General features: G+C 40.9%; 1 protein-coding gene across 3 annotated transcripts in view; it reads left to right on the forward strand.

Annotated features, from left to right (window-relative positions):
- Positions 1–201: 201 nt before the first annotated feature.
- Positions 202–16,545, forward strand: part of TULP4 (TUB like protein 4) — a 232,943-nt gene continuing 216,599 nt past the window's right edge. For all 3 annotated transcript variants that reach the window (XM_065401692.1, XM_065401694.1, XM_065401693.1), the window contains exon 1: positions 202–453. In XM_065401692.1, coding sequence (XP_065257764.1) covers positions 202–453 — 252 coding nt within the window. The remainder of the gene's footprint in view (positions 454–16,545) is intronic.

Raw genomic sequence — 16,545 nt, forward strand, 5'->3', positions numbered from 1 at the left:
TTACTTTTTCTTAGCCAACTGCCATTGTCTTTTATAGAAGAATTTTTCACTATGCATTTGGTGGATATTTATAAACACTGATCCGTGTTCTCCCCTCCAATGATCTATCCCAGATCAGTCTTATCAATAAAAAAATAGATTTAAATTTTGTGCACTAGACATATTACTTTCTTATGTCAACAATTAAAGATAAAAAAAAGCATGTATGCAGCGGTGGAACATGGGCCTGTTCTCTGCAGCGATTCCAACATCCTCTGCCTCTCCTGGAAAGGTAGAGTTCCCAAAAGTGAGAAGGAGAAACCAGTGTGCAGGAGGCGGTACTATGAAGAAGGCTGGCTGGCAACAGGCAATGGCAGGGGAGTTGTCGGAGTGACTTTCACCTCCAGTCATTGTCGGAGAGACCGGAACACCCCTCAGAGGATCAACTTCAACCTGAGGGGACACAACAGCGAGGTAAGGGAACTACATGTCACATGTAAGGCTTGAATTTAAAGCTAGCCTCGGCAGCAGAAGTTAAATAGAGGATGCAGCATTTCTGCTTAAAATTTGGCATGACAGGGTTGGAGACTTGGGGCCTGAACCAAATCCCATTGGAGTCAGTGGAAGACTTTCCAGTGCCTTCAGTGGATTTTTGGATTAGGCCCATGGAGAGAAAAGGTCTTGGGACACTGCAGGGAATGAATTTATTTTTGTTTGCTCCTTTCTCCTCTTCTTCTCCCAATGTATTTTAATCCCTAGGCTAGTTCAATAAATAGACTGTGGTGGATTTAAAGGCTGTGGTAGTGGTGCTTTACATAATGTTAAACTCTTGCTTAGTAGCCTAGTGAAAAGGAAAGCTATTGAGGATGGAGCGTGGCTCTCTCCTAGAAACTACAAACCGAAGTGCCCTGCAGCAGGCTTGAGTGAGAGATGATGACTGGGGACTTCACAAAACACCCAACTGGTGGTGGAAGATAGATGGGTTGTCCAGAATCATGCAGAGATGCTCTGCGGTAATTTCATGTAATTCCAGGATGGAGAGCATCACCCTTACTCTAATGGCCCTGGGATTTTTGCATTTATTTTTTGTTAAAGGGATATTTTTTGGTTGGTAAAGTTGGGAATGCACAACTGAAACACCACTCTTTCTGGCACTTATTTGTGCCACTGCATCCTGCCTCATGCCACTGCATCCTGCCTCATGCAATCCCTGCTGGGGAAATGGCATGGCATGGGCCACTGATGCCCAAGGGTGGGTACAAAGAGTGGAGTGTAAAGTGTTGAGAGCTTTTGATTATAGATTAATCCTGTTTTTTGATTAGGTAACGGCAGGAAGTGTCCACTGGATAATATCTGCTGGAATTGGAAACTCCACTCTACAGTACAGTTCCACCTAACAAATTATTTCCTATATCTAAAATCCAAGATATTATACTATTTTAACTGTTCTTAGTGATACTTGTTAACTTTAGCTCTAATATGCACTGCTCTTTTGACAGAAGTGTCTTCGAAGACTGAACTGGCATAATCTTTTGTGCTTGTTAGTGTGTAAAGGTGAATGACTATGTTCTTTTAAAAACAAGTTAAAAGATTTAAGATTGTAAATCATTGACACATGCAGAGATGGGGGCTGAACCATAAAGTCTGGAGCAAGTCTGGGGGGGTGTTTGTATCCAGGATTTTGGTTTGAGGCCCATAGCTCTCTGTGTGCTCATGCATATGGCCTTCAATTACAAATACGTTTTATATTTTTAACATGCTGTATGAAAAGCCCTTCTACTACCCACGTTTTCTCCTTCTCCATCTTTCTTCTGAGTTGTCCCCTGCTGCACAAAGGGAACACTTGAAACAGTGCAGGACATTGTATTTTGTGGACAGTGAAGTCCAGTTGTTAAAGAAGAAATGTGGAAACCTGGGACTAGGCCTTGATCTGTACCAGTATAATGAAGAACACACTTCTCCCCTCCTCCTCCTCCTCCTCCATTCTGAATTACTTCCTTTGGCCATTTTTCCTTTGTTTACCCAAGTGGCTGTGGTGGAGTATTTTCTTTCTGGGTCTCTGGGCTGTTTGACTTTGATTGTAGCTGTAGTAACAGTAGCACATTCTCCCAGTTACCTGTAATTGGGCACTACAGAGTCTCACAAATAAAATTAACATGTTTTCTTTGTAATTTTTCTTATTTGGGATCTTAAACATGTTGGGCCCGGTTTGCCATTGGGTTTGTGCTTGTGCAAATAACGGCAGAGATCCCTGGTGCTGGAAACTGAGTAAATGACCAGGTTCTGGGAGTGCATATAGTCCATAGCTCCATTCAGGGCCGCCCTGGGGGAGGGGAGGGGGGCGGGGAAGTGGGGCAATTTGCCCCAGGCCCCATAGGGGCCCCGCGAGCCCTGGCCGAGAATCCCTTTCCTGGCTAGAGGCACCTTTTTAATTTTTACTCACCCGGCGGCGGTCCGGGTCTTCGGCGGCGGGGGGCCCTTCAGTCGCTCCAGGTCTTCGGCGGCATTTCGGCGGCGGGTCCTTCAGTGCTGCCGAAGATGCGGAGCGAGTGAAGGACCCGCCGCTGCCGCAGACTCACAGCGCTGCCCGGTGAGTACAAGTGCCGCAGCGGGTGGCGCCTTTTTTTATGTCCGCTCCCCCGTTTTGCCCCAGCCCCCCTGAATCCTCTGGGCGGCCCTGGCTCCATTTCTATGTTTAGGGTTACAAAATGGGGCAGGGCAGCATTAGAAGTGCCTGGTCCTGACAGGAAACTGGGAAGAAAGTGGCTTTGGGCAGCTAGGATTCTGTTGATTCAGTGGCTGTCATTAGAAGCTCCTGCTGGCCTAGTACCCCGAATGCTGCCTCTCTGGGCTTGGCTAGCATGGGAACTTCTGTGCCAGATTTGCTGCATTTGGCCTTCTTTAATTTTACTCTATTGGAAAATTCTATCTAATTTCCTAGGGATAAAACCAATAGGGCTCTACAGAAATTATTCTAAAAAGCTATAGGATAGAATGGAGAATGAGAACTTTTCTATAGTAGGTTGTGGTTTTTTTAGGGTTTTTTACCTAGCCTACAGCAGGAATATACTACTCTATTAAATTCTATAGGATGATTCAAAAATATTTATAGAAAATAACTTTTCTATCAAGTTAGACTTCTTTAGTTCCACTTTTTAAATAAATGAAATTGTTAAACCGTGGAAATACCCAAAATATTCACATCTTTAATATACACTTATGAAACATTTGGAATAAATTTTAATTGCAAGATTTTACTTCAATTGATGTATGGCAATAAGTAGTATGAAACCTTCTGCAAAAGAGGTTTCCCAAGTATACAAGTAGGATTGAGGGTGCAATCTGTGACATTAACCCTGCCTTGTGGAGTGTTTGGAAATCTCTCAGCTCCAAGATATTTTCTTCTCTTTCCTCGTTTTTATGCTGTCATCCTTTCTCTTCCCTCCCCCTTACACAATGAGCTGACTGCTGATTTTGGAGGCATATCCTACTGTGTACGTGTATCTCTAATTAAACCTACAACTGATGCACAAAGTGTGTGTGATGGGAAGGGATTGACTTCAAGTTTAAGCCTCTAGTACATAGGCATGGTTATTGGGAATTCCCTTGTCCCGCCCTTTGGGTATCATCTTGTCCCTTGATGGTGGTGATAGGCGTTTTTCTAGATACTCCCATTGGGATAAAGCTAGTGCTGTATGTCAAGTTTGTCGTCTTCCTGACATGCACTGCTGCTTTAATATTATGCGCTGAATTATAAATGTATGGATTCCTGTAATGAATAGAGTGTAGGAGGTGAAAACCTACATAGACAAATGCTATTGATTTGGGTATAATTAATTTCAACAATGTATTATTGGCACAGCAAATGACCCAAAGTTTCAATTCTGCGGCTTTTTATTTACGGAGGGGAGTGTAGAGAAAGTAAATATAATAGTGTGCTTTGGGGGAGCACATGAGACCGTTGTTAAATGAATAGAGGAACTGGATGCCATTGCTGTGTTTTTTGAGATATTTTTGATGATCATTGAAAATGTTCATTTGAAAACCTGCTTTTTTTGTATCCAGTGTTCTCTTTCTGATTGTCCTAGCATTCCTGTTAGTGACGAGAGTGACTACCAGGGGAGAGTCTCCAGTAACAGGTTACTGACGTGCATAGAATGGTGGCTTATTTACGCACTGCTTAAATGACTCATGGAATCATACAACAATTGGGTATGGAAAGGCTCTTTGGTGTGAGCCGTGGCTGTGTTTTATACATTTTCTACTGTAAGGTAACTGGAGATTTAAGGATAATTGTTAGAATTTGAAACTGCAGAGTGGCTGCCATCTTACTCTGACTAGCAATTAATGTTTTTGCAGATGCATAAGAAAAAAGTGTATAATGAAATAGCCTGGTCCCATTTATTTTGTTTCAGAAGTCAGCATGTGCAAATGGTCTGTTTTGTGACAGCTTTTGTTACCTTGGGATAAAGGAGACGGGCCTGATTCTCACTTACTCCAGGCTCCTTGACACTACTCTGGTACTACAAAGGGAACTTAAAATGGACTTACATGTAATATATTATAGAAACAGAAAGGATTTAATGGTGAGATTTTTCTGAAGTGCTCAGTGTTAACCTAACTCAGCTCCCATTGACTCGTGGGAGTTTTACCATTGACTTTGGTAGGAGCAGTGTTAGGCCAACTCTGAGCACTTCAGAAAATCCTATCCTTACTTTTGTTTCTATAGTAAATTAAGGGCCAAGGGTGAAATCCTGGCATCATTTAATTCAGTGGCAAAACTTCCATTGATTTCAGTGGGATATCACCCTAAGAGTCTGAAACGCACCATGCTGAATATCCTACAGTTCCATTCTGACCACAGAGGCGCTGCTGTGGCTACTTCCTTTAAGGTGTGTCTACACAGCAGCGGGGTACATGCTTCAGCACAGGAAGACAGATGCATGCTAGCTCTGCTTGATCTAGTGCACTAAAAATAGCAGTGTAGTGGTGGTGGCTTGGGCTAGCCACCCAAGTATGTACTCATGGGGTCGGGCAGGCTTGTACGCTGTGGCTAGCCTGTGCTGCCGTGGCCACGTTGCTATTTTTAGTGCACTAGCTCGAGCAGAGCTAGCATGTGTCTGTCTACTCACGCTGGTGTATAGACATACCCATAATGCACACCATTGTGCCTAGTATAGGAGATGCTAGTGAATTTCCTTGCGTTCAGTAGTTCTTATATTCTTTTAAAATAGTTTTGTATTGTGTGTGTACATTTTTCTTTTTCAAATCTGCAAACTGCAGAGTGAATTTCAAAGCATTTAGCAAAATTTTGTATGTTAACTAACATTCCAGCGTGATAGAACTTTAAAACATAGTGAGGATAAGTATATTCCCATGCAGTGAATCCAGACCACATGTTAAATACCTTACACTTTCGTTAGTCAAAAATTGCTGTTTGTGTTCAGTAAAGTAGGGCAACTCGTTTGTTTTCATTCCTTTTCAAAATATCAGAAGTAATTAACTTCACATGAGAGGCTTTAAATCAGTGTTAAAATTCTAGTTTAAAAAGACAACTGCACCTGTTTTCTCACCCAAGTGGTTTGAGAATTAGTAGAGAATCCCTGCTCAGCGGGACTGTAGCGTGAAATGTATTTTCATATTCAGATTTTAAAGGGATACGATCCCAAATAAAAATAAAATAAAAAAAACTCTGTCCCCTTTTGCTGTCTGAAGGACCCAAACAGAAAGGAAACTGACTCTTCCCAAAGGGCTGTTTCATGCAGAAAGTAAATAAACCGAAAATGAGAGAAAAATAGTTTTTTCTGCAGTTATTCAGTGTTAGTAATTGCAGGTGTTACTTTTAATCTATTGTTACCAATGTTAGACCAGAATGTAATTTTTAACTTGTCCTTCTAAAATTAGAATTGGCATTTTTGAGCCCAAGCATTAGTCCTGTTACTAAAAAGAAAAGATGACACAGTTTCTAACCCTTGACAGGGTCGATGGTTGGTACCAATCCTAACCTGCAAATAGTGATAGAACAGTTCTAGGATGTGAATAGTGAGGAAGTGGGGAGGAACCATAGGGCTGCCTGATGGCTCTAGAAGTTTCAGATGTGCGGCGGGGGAGTAGGGAAGGTCTCTCCTTGACCAGCAGCTCATTCCTGGAGCTGTTCTGGCTCAGCAGGAGAGAGGCAGAGACCGAGTACTTCTGGGGACAGAGGGGATGGAGAGGGAACTTGTAGGGGAGCAGCTCAAGTGTCTGACCTGACACTGGAGGTGGGCACAGTGGCCTTTCTGGTGTGACCAGTAGTGCTGTGCTTGCACTCAGGAGGGATGAGTTCTGGGATTGTAGTCGAGGGAGGGAAGGGGATCCCTGAGCCTTCTCCATGCCATGCACCTTGCTGGGGAGCCACAGTCTGACTGGAATGTTTTTAATTTTTTAAACTCAGTATTAAAGCACATTAGAAACTGTTTTCATTCTCTTCTGTCAAGTTTCCATGCTGCCGGTGTCACCTGGGCCAACGCTCTTTCTTCTCAGCAAGCTGGCCACCCCAGTAATGGGCTTGGACTTGCTCATTGCAGCTGCAACAAATACTTTTCAAAGCCCTTTTATTAGGAGAGTTAACTTGTGCTCTGTTCATTTTCTCCCACCCCAATTGTTAAATAACTCCGCACCGATCCTGTTATTCCCTGTCCCCACCCCCAGAGAGCAGCATGTGAATGCCAGGGATATGGTCCAATCCCTTCCTCTTCATCTCTTGTCCAGTGTGACACCCTCCAAGTGTCATTTCCCCTCCTGTCTTTGACCTCTTCTTGAGTCATGGTCCGCTTTTGCCTTTCAGTCCCCTTCAGAAAATTCTACCCCCGTCACGCTCGCCCTGCATGTTAACATCTCTGCATGTTAACATCTCTACAGCTTCTCTTTGCCTATTTCCCTCAGCCTCCCCCCCCCCCCCCCATAAACTCTGTATCTCTCACCTCTTCCCTCTGCAAGTTCAGATGTTTTCTGGCTGCTACTGCCACCACCAGGGATCTCTTTTTGGAACCTAGAGCCAATTCTCCCTGTATTGATAGTATCCTCTTTAGCGTGGAGCTTAAGGCTGTAGTCACACCAGTAAGGGACTCTGAAGGAAAGGGAGTGTGATGCTCCCACATTCTATGTAGGCGCTAACCTATTGTCTCCACGATTGCTAGACTCCTTGGCCTAGTATGCCAGCAGGAGATCCCACAAACTGACAATAAGGCAGGCCCTAATGCAGCATTCCCAACCTCAAGCGCTCAAAAAGAATTGGGTGTCTCCCCCCCCCATCACAAAATTTAAAACAACAACATTTTGAGTAATTTTATTTGCCTCCTGGTTTCTGAGCCTTTAGGAAGCACTCAAGTCAAATTTTCAATCTTTTCTCTGCAAATGTGAGGGGTAAAAACGTCCTTTTAAAAATTGAAAGTGGAAATTCTCCCCAATCACATGCTGGGGCTTTAAGAAAAGCGCTGGATATCTGTAGACTCGCAATAAAATCACAAGAGCTGGCAACACTGCTTTGCCTTGTTGATTTGAAATTGCTTTTGCGGTACATGCATATAAAGCATATTTCCTGCGGACTGTTGGCCACCTAGTCAATATTTTTTGGTTTAAAAATATGTTACCAAAAAAAATTCATTTTTATGCACTGGGGGAAAAGAATCCAAGGAGAGGAAGTAGAGAGCTTATATGATTTAGGAATAGGATTATCAGGTTTTAGAAATAACTATGTTTTTAAGCAGGTTGACATTGTCCCTTTAGATTTCACTGTGCAGTAGTGTTGTTAAAAAGTTCTTACTGGCAGATAATGGATTCTGCTTAAATAAGAACTTTAGAACTGGAGTCAGACTCAACAGCTTTTCCGTAAATGAACCTGAAACCTTTGTTCGCATCTGATTGTTGAAATATACATATTGTACCTTTTAAGATTTCAGTGCCTGGAGGTTTTTTCTATCACTTAAATGGCAATGAAGATTTGTTACCGGGGAAATGTACATTATTTGTCATGGATGTTCTAATATATTCAAAGAAAATGTACTTGTTTGTTTGAAGGAGGCTTATTAGGGAGCCAGCTATAAAACTAGCAAGATTGCTACCAGATTGCTGATGTGTTGGCTCTCAGAATTTTGATGATAAAGGTCACTTCTAACCTCCTCATGTAACTTTGTCTTGAATATAAATATACTCAAGATACATTGAACATTCAAATGGCAGAGGAATGAGGTTTATGAGCTATGGTAATTATTAAGATAATGGATAAGATGCCCATTAAAAACTATAAACACTTCACAATGTAATTGCAAAGTAATTGCCTGTCAAGTATAGCGGGATTGTTCTAGGACAGACAAAAAATTTATAGACACTTGTCTCTGGGCAACCAACAACTGACTTCTGACAGCATCTTTATGTGCATGTTTAAACTTCTAGGAGAGAGATAAATATTATGTTTGGTTTAGGTACTGTTTTAAACAGAAATAGACTTCCTTTTTAGCCTCCCAAAAATGGGCGAAAAGAGAGGATTGAATCAAAGAAACTACTGTTTCATTTGTTTGTGGACGTTCACAATCAAGTTGCAGTTTTAACTGTAAAAATGGAATCAAGATACTCCAGTTGGAATTACTTGCCAAAAGACTATCTTGTAGTAAATAATGCCTTTTATTATATTCTCCATTCTTTCCATGTTAAGGAGATAAAATGTGCTGTAGAAATAAAATAAGCACGGAGTTGATTATGGTATACAGTACTGGGACAAATTTTGCTCTGTTACCTAGCATAAATCCCACTACCTTCCAAAGAGTTATTTCAGATTTACGCCAGTTTTATTGAGAATAGAATTTGGCCTGCTTATTATAAATATTTTTTTTATTATAAAACAAATTAGAATGTAGAGTGACAGACTAGATTAGAGTAGTGTATAGTCAGATTAGTAAAGTCTCCATGATATAAATAGCACACCCAGTTAAGCCGTGGCATGATATAACACAGCTGCCTTAGACAACTAGGCTATTAAATTATATGTACTAAAGAATCAAAATTCTGCTGATTAAATAGTTCCAAATTTGGCTTTGTCACAATAATATTTATTCTTATCTGTATTACAGTAGTGGCTTGGGGCGCCATTGTATTAGGCACTATAACAGTTCTTGTTTATAGAGAGAGACAAGGTGGCTGAGGTAATATCTTTTATTGGACCAACTTCTGTTGGTGAGAGAGACAAGCTTTTGAGCATACACAGAGCTCTTCTCCAGGTTTGGGAAAGGCGCTCAGACCAGGTCTACACTAAAAAGTAAAGTTGACCTAGCTATGTCAGTCAGGGTTGTGAAAAATCCACACCCTGGAGCAATGTAGTTAAGCCAACCTAACCCCTGGTGTAGACAGCGCTAGAATTCTTCCATTGACCTAACAACTGCCTCTGGGAGAGGTGGATTAGCTACAGTAACGGGAGAACTCCTGTCGTAATGAGTGTCTACACTGAAGTGCTACAGCAACACAGTTGCGCGCTCCTGTAGCCGTTTAAGTGTAGACATAACCTCAGTGTCACAGCTAAACACAAGGTGTAACAGATTGTTTAGCATGAGTAGTTAATGCATATTGTAAGTGACCATTCAAGATGAAGTGGCCAGTTAGCACTTCTGCAGTTATGTGACAAAAGAGGGGGGTTAGTGGGTTGCTGCTTGTTGTATTAAGCCAAAATTCTAGTTTATATAGTCAGTGGCTTATGTATTAGAGTCTCTGTACTGCCAATTTGAGATGTGATTTATCTATTTTTATTTTGTCAATGCATGTACACCTCTACCCCAATATAACGCTGTCCTCGGGAGCCAACAAATCTTACCGCGTTATAGGTGAAACCATGTTATATTGAACTTGCTTTGATCCGCCGGAGTGCGCAGCCCCGCCCACTCCAGAGCGCTGCTTTACCGCGTTATATCTGAATTTGTGTTATATCGGGTTGTGTTATATAGGGGTAGAGGTGTATTTTCATTGCTTCCCTTTAGCTCTTTTAGACTACAAGTTTCCATCATTGTTAATCTTCCTATAACTTTGATTCTTAATATTTAATGTGACAATAGATAAAATCTTCACATATTTCTAAAGAAAAAAAATTAAAAATCTGATCAAAGCCAGTTCATGTGGCACTTCCTTTTATTAGAAAAATTAACCATGTAAATAAGCAATATACAAATAGATTGAAAATGGACAGCTGTTGAAAGGGTTAAGTTAAATAAGTCTGTACTACAGAGAAATAAACTAATGAATTAAATGAATATGTCTATCTGGGGACTTCAAGTAGCTCTGATATGGAGTTTCAAAGAATGGTGGATTTATTATACAGTTAATGCTCTCCTCCCCTTATGGATGTTATGGAGTACACTATGCAAAACATTGGAGTACCACTCCCATTCATTTCTCCAGAGTGAGAATGGCCACCAGGAACAGTTCAATTAAATGACACTAATGTAACAAGAACTCGCAGCTATTTTGGCTTAAGGACAAAAGGCGTGATCGGGAAACAGAGGGTGTGTGTGCACGGTATTCAGCTCTCCAATGAAACAACAAAAAAGAAGCAGCTGGAGACAAAAAGTTGTAACAGCAATTGACAATAGGGATTGTGTAAAACTAGCCACCCCATCCATCCCTTTTCCCTGAACTTTTCTCTGCAAAATAAATGTTTATGTTGTGTTGTGGTAGTGTCTAGGGGCCAGAGCCTTATTGTGCTAGGTGCTATACAAACATGTAACAAAAAGATGATCCCTGCTTCTAAGGACTTCCAATCTCTGTTGAATATTTCAACACCTTCCCTTGTTCTTCTGGCTGATGATTTTGCCTCTCATTCCTTTACTTCCTCCCACCCCATTCCCAGTCTCATTTCTTCTCACAGTCTTAGCGTGTGCTTCCTCCTACCTCCCCCATGTTCTGCCTTTGTTATTCCTCTCTTGTTCATCGTCTTGTTCTCTCCTGCTCCTTACCCATGTGCTTTTTGCTAAGCACAAAGTGAGGGAGTGTTGAGAAGAACACAACACTTGTGCTTATTCCATGTGCTTTAATGCTATCGGCAGCGTGTTGTGTTGTGGCAAAAGCACGGGGGTGCTAATATCAGAAAAGCTGCTTTGTATGAATCACATTTAATAAGGCCATAAGCCGTAGGTTGACAGCTTTGGTACATGGAGCTATAGAAGGAAGATTATCCTTTGCAGCAATTGAGGCCCTTCCCCCATAAATTATCAAATGGTACCAACCATTATATGCAGCACATTTGTCTGTTTACTCAGAACCTACCAAGGGTTCAGCTGCTGCATAATGGTAGAGTGAGTGAATGTGATTTAGAGAGTTATCACAGATGAACCAGAAGCTATCCTAAGTGGAATCAGGCTATGAACATCATTAGCTGAGGAAAGTGATTACAAGACAGAAGTCCGGTGGTGGTGGTTAGACAGTCAAACATTCCATGAGACCTCATGTTCTGATTTCTAATGGCAATCGTGAAAATCTCACCCCACTGATGCTGAGGAGCGTGAGCGTCTGTGCGCTTGAAGCACATATGTCCGTCAGAATCCACTATCCTCTTATGAGAGAAATCACTTGTATGGAGCTATACATTTACATGGCACTTCACAAATATACAGTAGATGAGAGATGCTTTAAATAAAAGGCCTAAACTATTTTGATAGTGACCCTGCAAGATTCTGATGTTACATGTAACAGAAGGGTCACATTAAAATCAGTAGGGAGGTGTGGCATTGGTCATGGGCATCAGCCTGAAATACTGAAAGAGTAAGATTATTTCTTTCCTTTTTTTGGTAATCCCTGTATTTTAGCTTGTTCAGCAGGTATATTAAGAAAATTTATCTTTTGTAATATGGATGGCTGTCCATGCATTTTCCAGTATTATTTTTTCTAACATCAGGAAAGAATAGTACTACTTTCCCCATCTTTACTGCTTTAAAGATGCATAATAATAGTTCAGGCAAAACTAGAGACACTAAGTGCACCCAAGGTGAAGATTACCACCGTATAGTAGTAGCCTTTTGCCATCTCAGCGGAGACATTTTATATCAAGATAGTTCTTTCTAGTGAAGCTTTTATATTGAAGCATCTTGAAAAGTGCAAATAAATTAAGAAGCAAATATCTCCTTTCTGAAAATTGTAAGATATAGATTTAAATAGCTGTTTTAAAAAAATTCAAACTCCAGGCCATCCAAAAACTGAAAAGTCTTGGTCAAAGTATTTGTATCAAAGCCCTGCCTCCTCTATATGGGTGACTTTTTAAGGCTACTTATAGCTTGCCATTTAAAAAATAAAAAAAAATCAACATTTCCGAACAGGTACCATGCAGTGGTATGGGAGACAACAGTTGTTTCCTATTCTGTATGCTTGGGGAAAGGGAGGCGCACTGGTATTTCAGGTACTACTGTATAAGAACAGTGGGCAAACATATTTTTAATGGTGAACTGCATTTACTGTTGCTGGGATTTATTCAGTTAGATGTCTTGCTAAATCAGTCTGCAGGAATCTAATACTTGTTTATGAGGCTTCAATGTTAATTCCCTCCCACCTCCTGAAAAGATACAATGCTTTATTATTACTGGATTTTGAACTGCATTTATACATCAAAAAGAAAAAACCCTACTTCTTAAAATGGGATTCATTCCCATTTATAGGATAATTGGGTTACGAACATCACTGTTTGTATTTATAAATCTTGACTTAAATCCAAAAAGTTGACCAAGTAAAAAGCTCAGGGGGAGCGAAGGTCTTTGGTCCAGCAGCTTTAGAAATATAGCAACCACTCTTCCATGTAAAATACAGAGATTGCTCATTTTTCTTAGAGTGCTGTCGGAGTTGTAATAGAGATGAGATTTCATCTTGAAGAATGACCAAGATATGGTTGTTTATCTTCGTGTTGATAGTGTACTTCATCCTTAAAATGGCACTAGGGAGTCTTGTGGCCTAGTCTAGATCCTGGATGTTGTGCTTAAATAATAAATCCATTTAATGGATTTAGGAGGATTTTTTCCATACCTTGAACTTTGGAGTCTATGCAGTTATAAAAACATCTGCTTCTAAACTTTGCAGAACCTAAGGTGAATTGTTAAACGTTTTACTTTAAAAACAAAACAACCCCCACCCCACCAAAACAAACCACACCCAAGTGACTGGCAAAGGAAAGAAGGGGGGAGATTTTGTCTGTGTGAGAGAGAGAGAGATGGGCTTTTGGTTTTGTTCATTTTATAATGTGCAAAGAAGGCCTCAAATGTGTTCATTGAAAGTTTTTTTCCTACTTTTTTTTTTAAGTATTAGAAATTTAGGTCCTGTCTATGTAAAGGACACTTCTGTACTCATGGCCTAATCACTGCACTATACAATAAGCATCATGAAGCAACTCTGAATGGGGTAGAGAAAAAGTTTCATTCGAAACATCAGTTTCAGAACATTATAACTACATAAGCCTTCCCTACCCGGCCCTCCATACAGTTGCGCAACCCCGATGTGGCCCTCGGCAAAGTTGTTGTTGCAAAAGTTTGCCCACCCCTGAGCTAGAGCCATGGTTCTCAGCCTTTCTAGACGACTGTATCCCTTTCAGGAGTCTGATTTGTCTTGCGTACCCCCAAGTTTTACCTCACTTAAAAACTACAACTTCAACCTCGTTAACATGCTTGCATGCATCAGTAAATTACATAAAATGCATGTCTAGTATAGTGCATGTATGCATGTTACGTTATCGTATAATATAGTATATAGAGCAGTATAAACAAGTCGTATGAAATTTTAGTTTGTACTGGCTTCACTAGTGCATTTTATGTAGCCTGTTGTAAAACTAGGCAAATATCTAGATGAGTTGAAGTATCCCACTGGAAGACCTTTGTGTACCCCTCAGGGGTACGCATAGCCCTGGTTGAGAACCATTGTTCTCAGCCCTGCTAACGATTTATGTGGGGGTCAGCATGTTCCACATGATAGGAATTTTTGTTGTTGTTGTTGCAATTTTAAGTTTTTAAAAACATAAGACATTTCATTAAAACAACCACATTAAAAGAACATTAAGGCTGCAAGTCGAGCACCCAAAACATTAGGAAATGCCAGAATTAAGGTTGATTGTGCAATCTTAATTTGGTGCTTCTGTGCATATTTGTGATTAATTAGATGATCACAGGTTTTCCACAGGACCCAAGCCTCATGTCATGCACACATAAGCTGGTGCTGAGGAAATGAATCAGGGTTGTGTAGTGAAAGAGGCTGTTGTCTGTTGGATCCCTGACTCATTTGTTACAGAAGTTTGTAGATGTGTAGTGAATTACACAGGGGATCGTAGGAAGAGAAAGGATGGTCTCATGGTTAAATAAGTTGAATGCTGGCCTGTATTGGATTCTAGCCTGGCCTCTGCCATAGTTCCTATGTGATGCTAGGCAAGTCACTTAAGCCAGACTTTTCACAGGTAGTTAGTATGTGTAATAATTAAGCCACCTCACCTCACAAAGGTGTGAGGAAGATAAATTCATTAATGTTTGTGAAACAATCAGATACTGTAGTTATGCACTGGCAACTTTAATTCTGGTGTTTCCTAACTTTTGAGTTTTTCAAAAGTCTTATTTTTCTTTTAATATAGCTTTCTGGTTGTTATATAGTATAAAGAGGGAGGAGGCACTTTTTCTCTTTTACAAGTCACCTTTTGAAACAAAATTTTTAATTTTGTTTTTAAGAAAGGTCGCTCATCTCTATCAGGGTTTGATTATGTGAAATGTACAGTTCCTCATACCCAACAAAGCAACATTTCTATGGTCTGCATCTAAAACTAGTGTGTGTTGGGACAGTCCTTGGATTGGGCAATATCATCTCCTTTAAAAAATATGGCCTCAGATGTTTGGTTCTCCTGGGGATAAAAGAGCTCCACGGACTGCTGAGTTGTGTTTTATATGTGAGCTTATTGTGGTTGTGTCACTGTTTGACAGTTAGTGTCTGGCTTGTTTTAAAAACTCTAGCCAAAAAAGCAGCATAAAGTCAGCTTCTAATAATGCCAATCACACTCTAGTGGTATAAAATAAACTCTCAGCAGAGGTATTATATAAACTGACTATACTGTTGTTTGTAGTCAGGGAGATATCTGTCCTTACTTCACCCTGTTGTACCTAAGTTTTGCAGGGCTCTCACAAAATTATATAATTTTCTTATATGCTGCACTGATTGAGTGAGTTAAGGCTTGGAATGACAGCTTTTAAAAGAATCTCAAACTTTAAATTGTAGTTTTCTGAAAAGTGACTGTAAAAATAGCATGGTGGAGTTCCGTGTTCATGATCTGTCAATGATTTTTCATAAAAAATGTGGTCAGTTTACAAAACTTTTTTCTTTCTTTCTAATTGTAAGCACTGCAAACCCCCACCTTGGCTCAGACTCAAACTGGGGTTTTAATCATCATCAGCAATAAAGGTTCTGTAGGCTAAATTAGCCCTGGTCTACACTACGAATTTAGGTCAAAGTTAGCAGCGTTAGATCGATTTAACCCTGTACCCATCCACACGACGAAGCCATTTTTGTCGACTTAAAGGGCTGTTAAAATTGATTTCTGTACTCCTCCCCGAAGAGGGGATTAGCGCTGAAATCGACATTACCGGGTCGAATTTGGGGTAGTGTGGATGCAATTCGACGGTATTGTCCTCCAGGAGCTATCCCAGACTGCTCCACTGTGACCACTGTGGACAGTACTTTGAACTCAGATGCACTATCCAGGTACACAGGAAAAGCCCCGGGAACTTCTGAATTTCATTTCCTGTTTGGCCAGCGTGGCAAAGTCAGCAGCGCTCAGCAGTACAAGTGACCATGCAGTCCCCCCAGACTCTTTCTACATTCCCCCTTTCATCTCCGTCCTTGAGGTTATCGCAGATTAGAAGGCCAAAAAACGCACTCGCGATGACATGTTTTCCAAGCTCACGCAGTCCTCCCGCACTGATAGGGCACAGCGTAATGCATGGAGGCATTCAGTGGCAGAGGCCAGGAAAGAATTGCTGTGTTTGCTTAACGGCAAAAGTATCATGCCTCGCTAACGATCCTGCCTGAGCCAGGTTGCTGTGTCAGCCTTGGGCAGGGGCATGACCGCTTTGTGAGCAGGAAGGCCATAGATATAGACATTGCATTAGGTAGCTTCTGTAGCTAGAGAAAACATTCCTGTGCATTCGGCAAAGTCTGTGGCAAAAAAAGAGAAGCCCCGTAGTGTAGTGGTTATCACGTTCACCTAACACACGAAACGTCCCTGCTTTGAAACCGGGCGGAAACAGGTGACTGTTCCTTTTTCTGACTCCCATCCTGCATTTTTAGTCTTAGAACAGACCGCGCTGTGAAATTTTACATTGAATTATATCAATTATGAGTTAAATAATATGGAAGCTCTCTCTAAGTTATAGTCCCGGGTTCCTTACCCTTTCAGCTGCTCTGATAAATTAACATTTTTGTTAGGGGCGGGGAAAAATTTTCATGAAGCCATTTATAGTGACTAATGCTATCTAGGACTCTGAAATAATCTTAACATGGCCCATAGAGTGCAATCCTTCGTTCTGGATTTGTCAT

This window comes from Emys orbicularis, chromosome 3 (genome assembly GCF_028017835.1).
Source record: "Emys orbicularis isolate rEmyOrb1 chromosome 3, rEmyOrb1.hap1, whole genome shotgun sequence".
Classification (NCBI taxonomy): Eukaryota; Metazoa; Chordata; order Testudines; family Emydidae; genus Emys; species Emys orbicularis.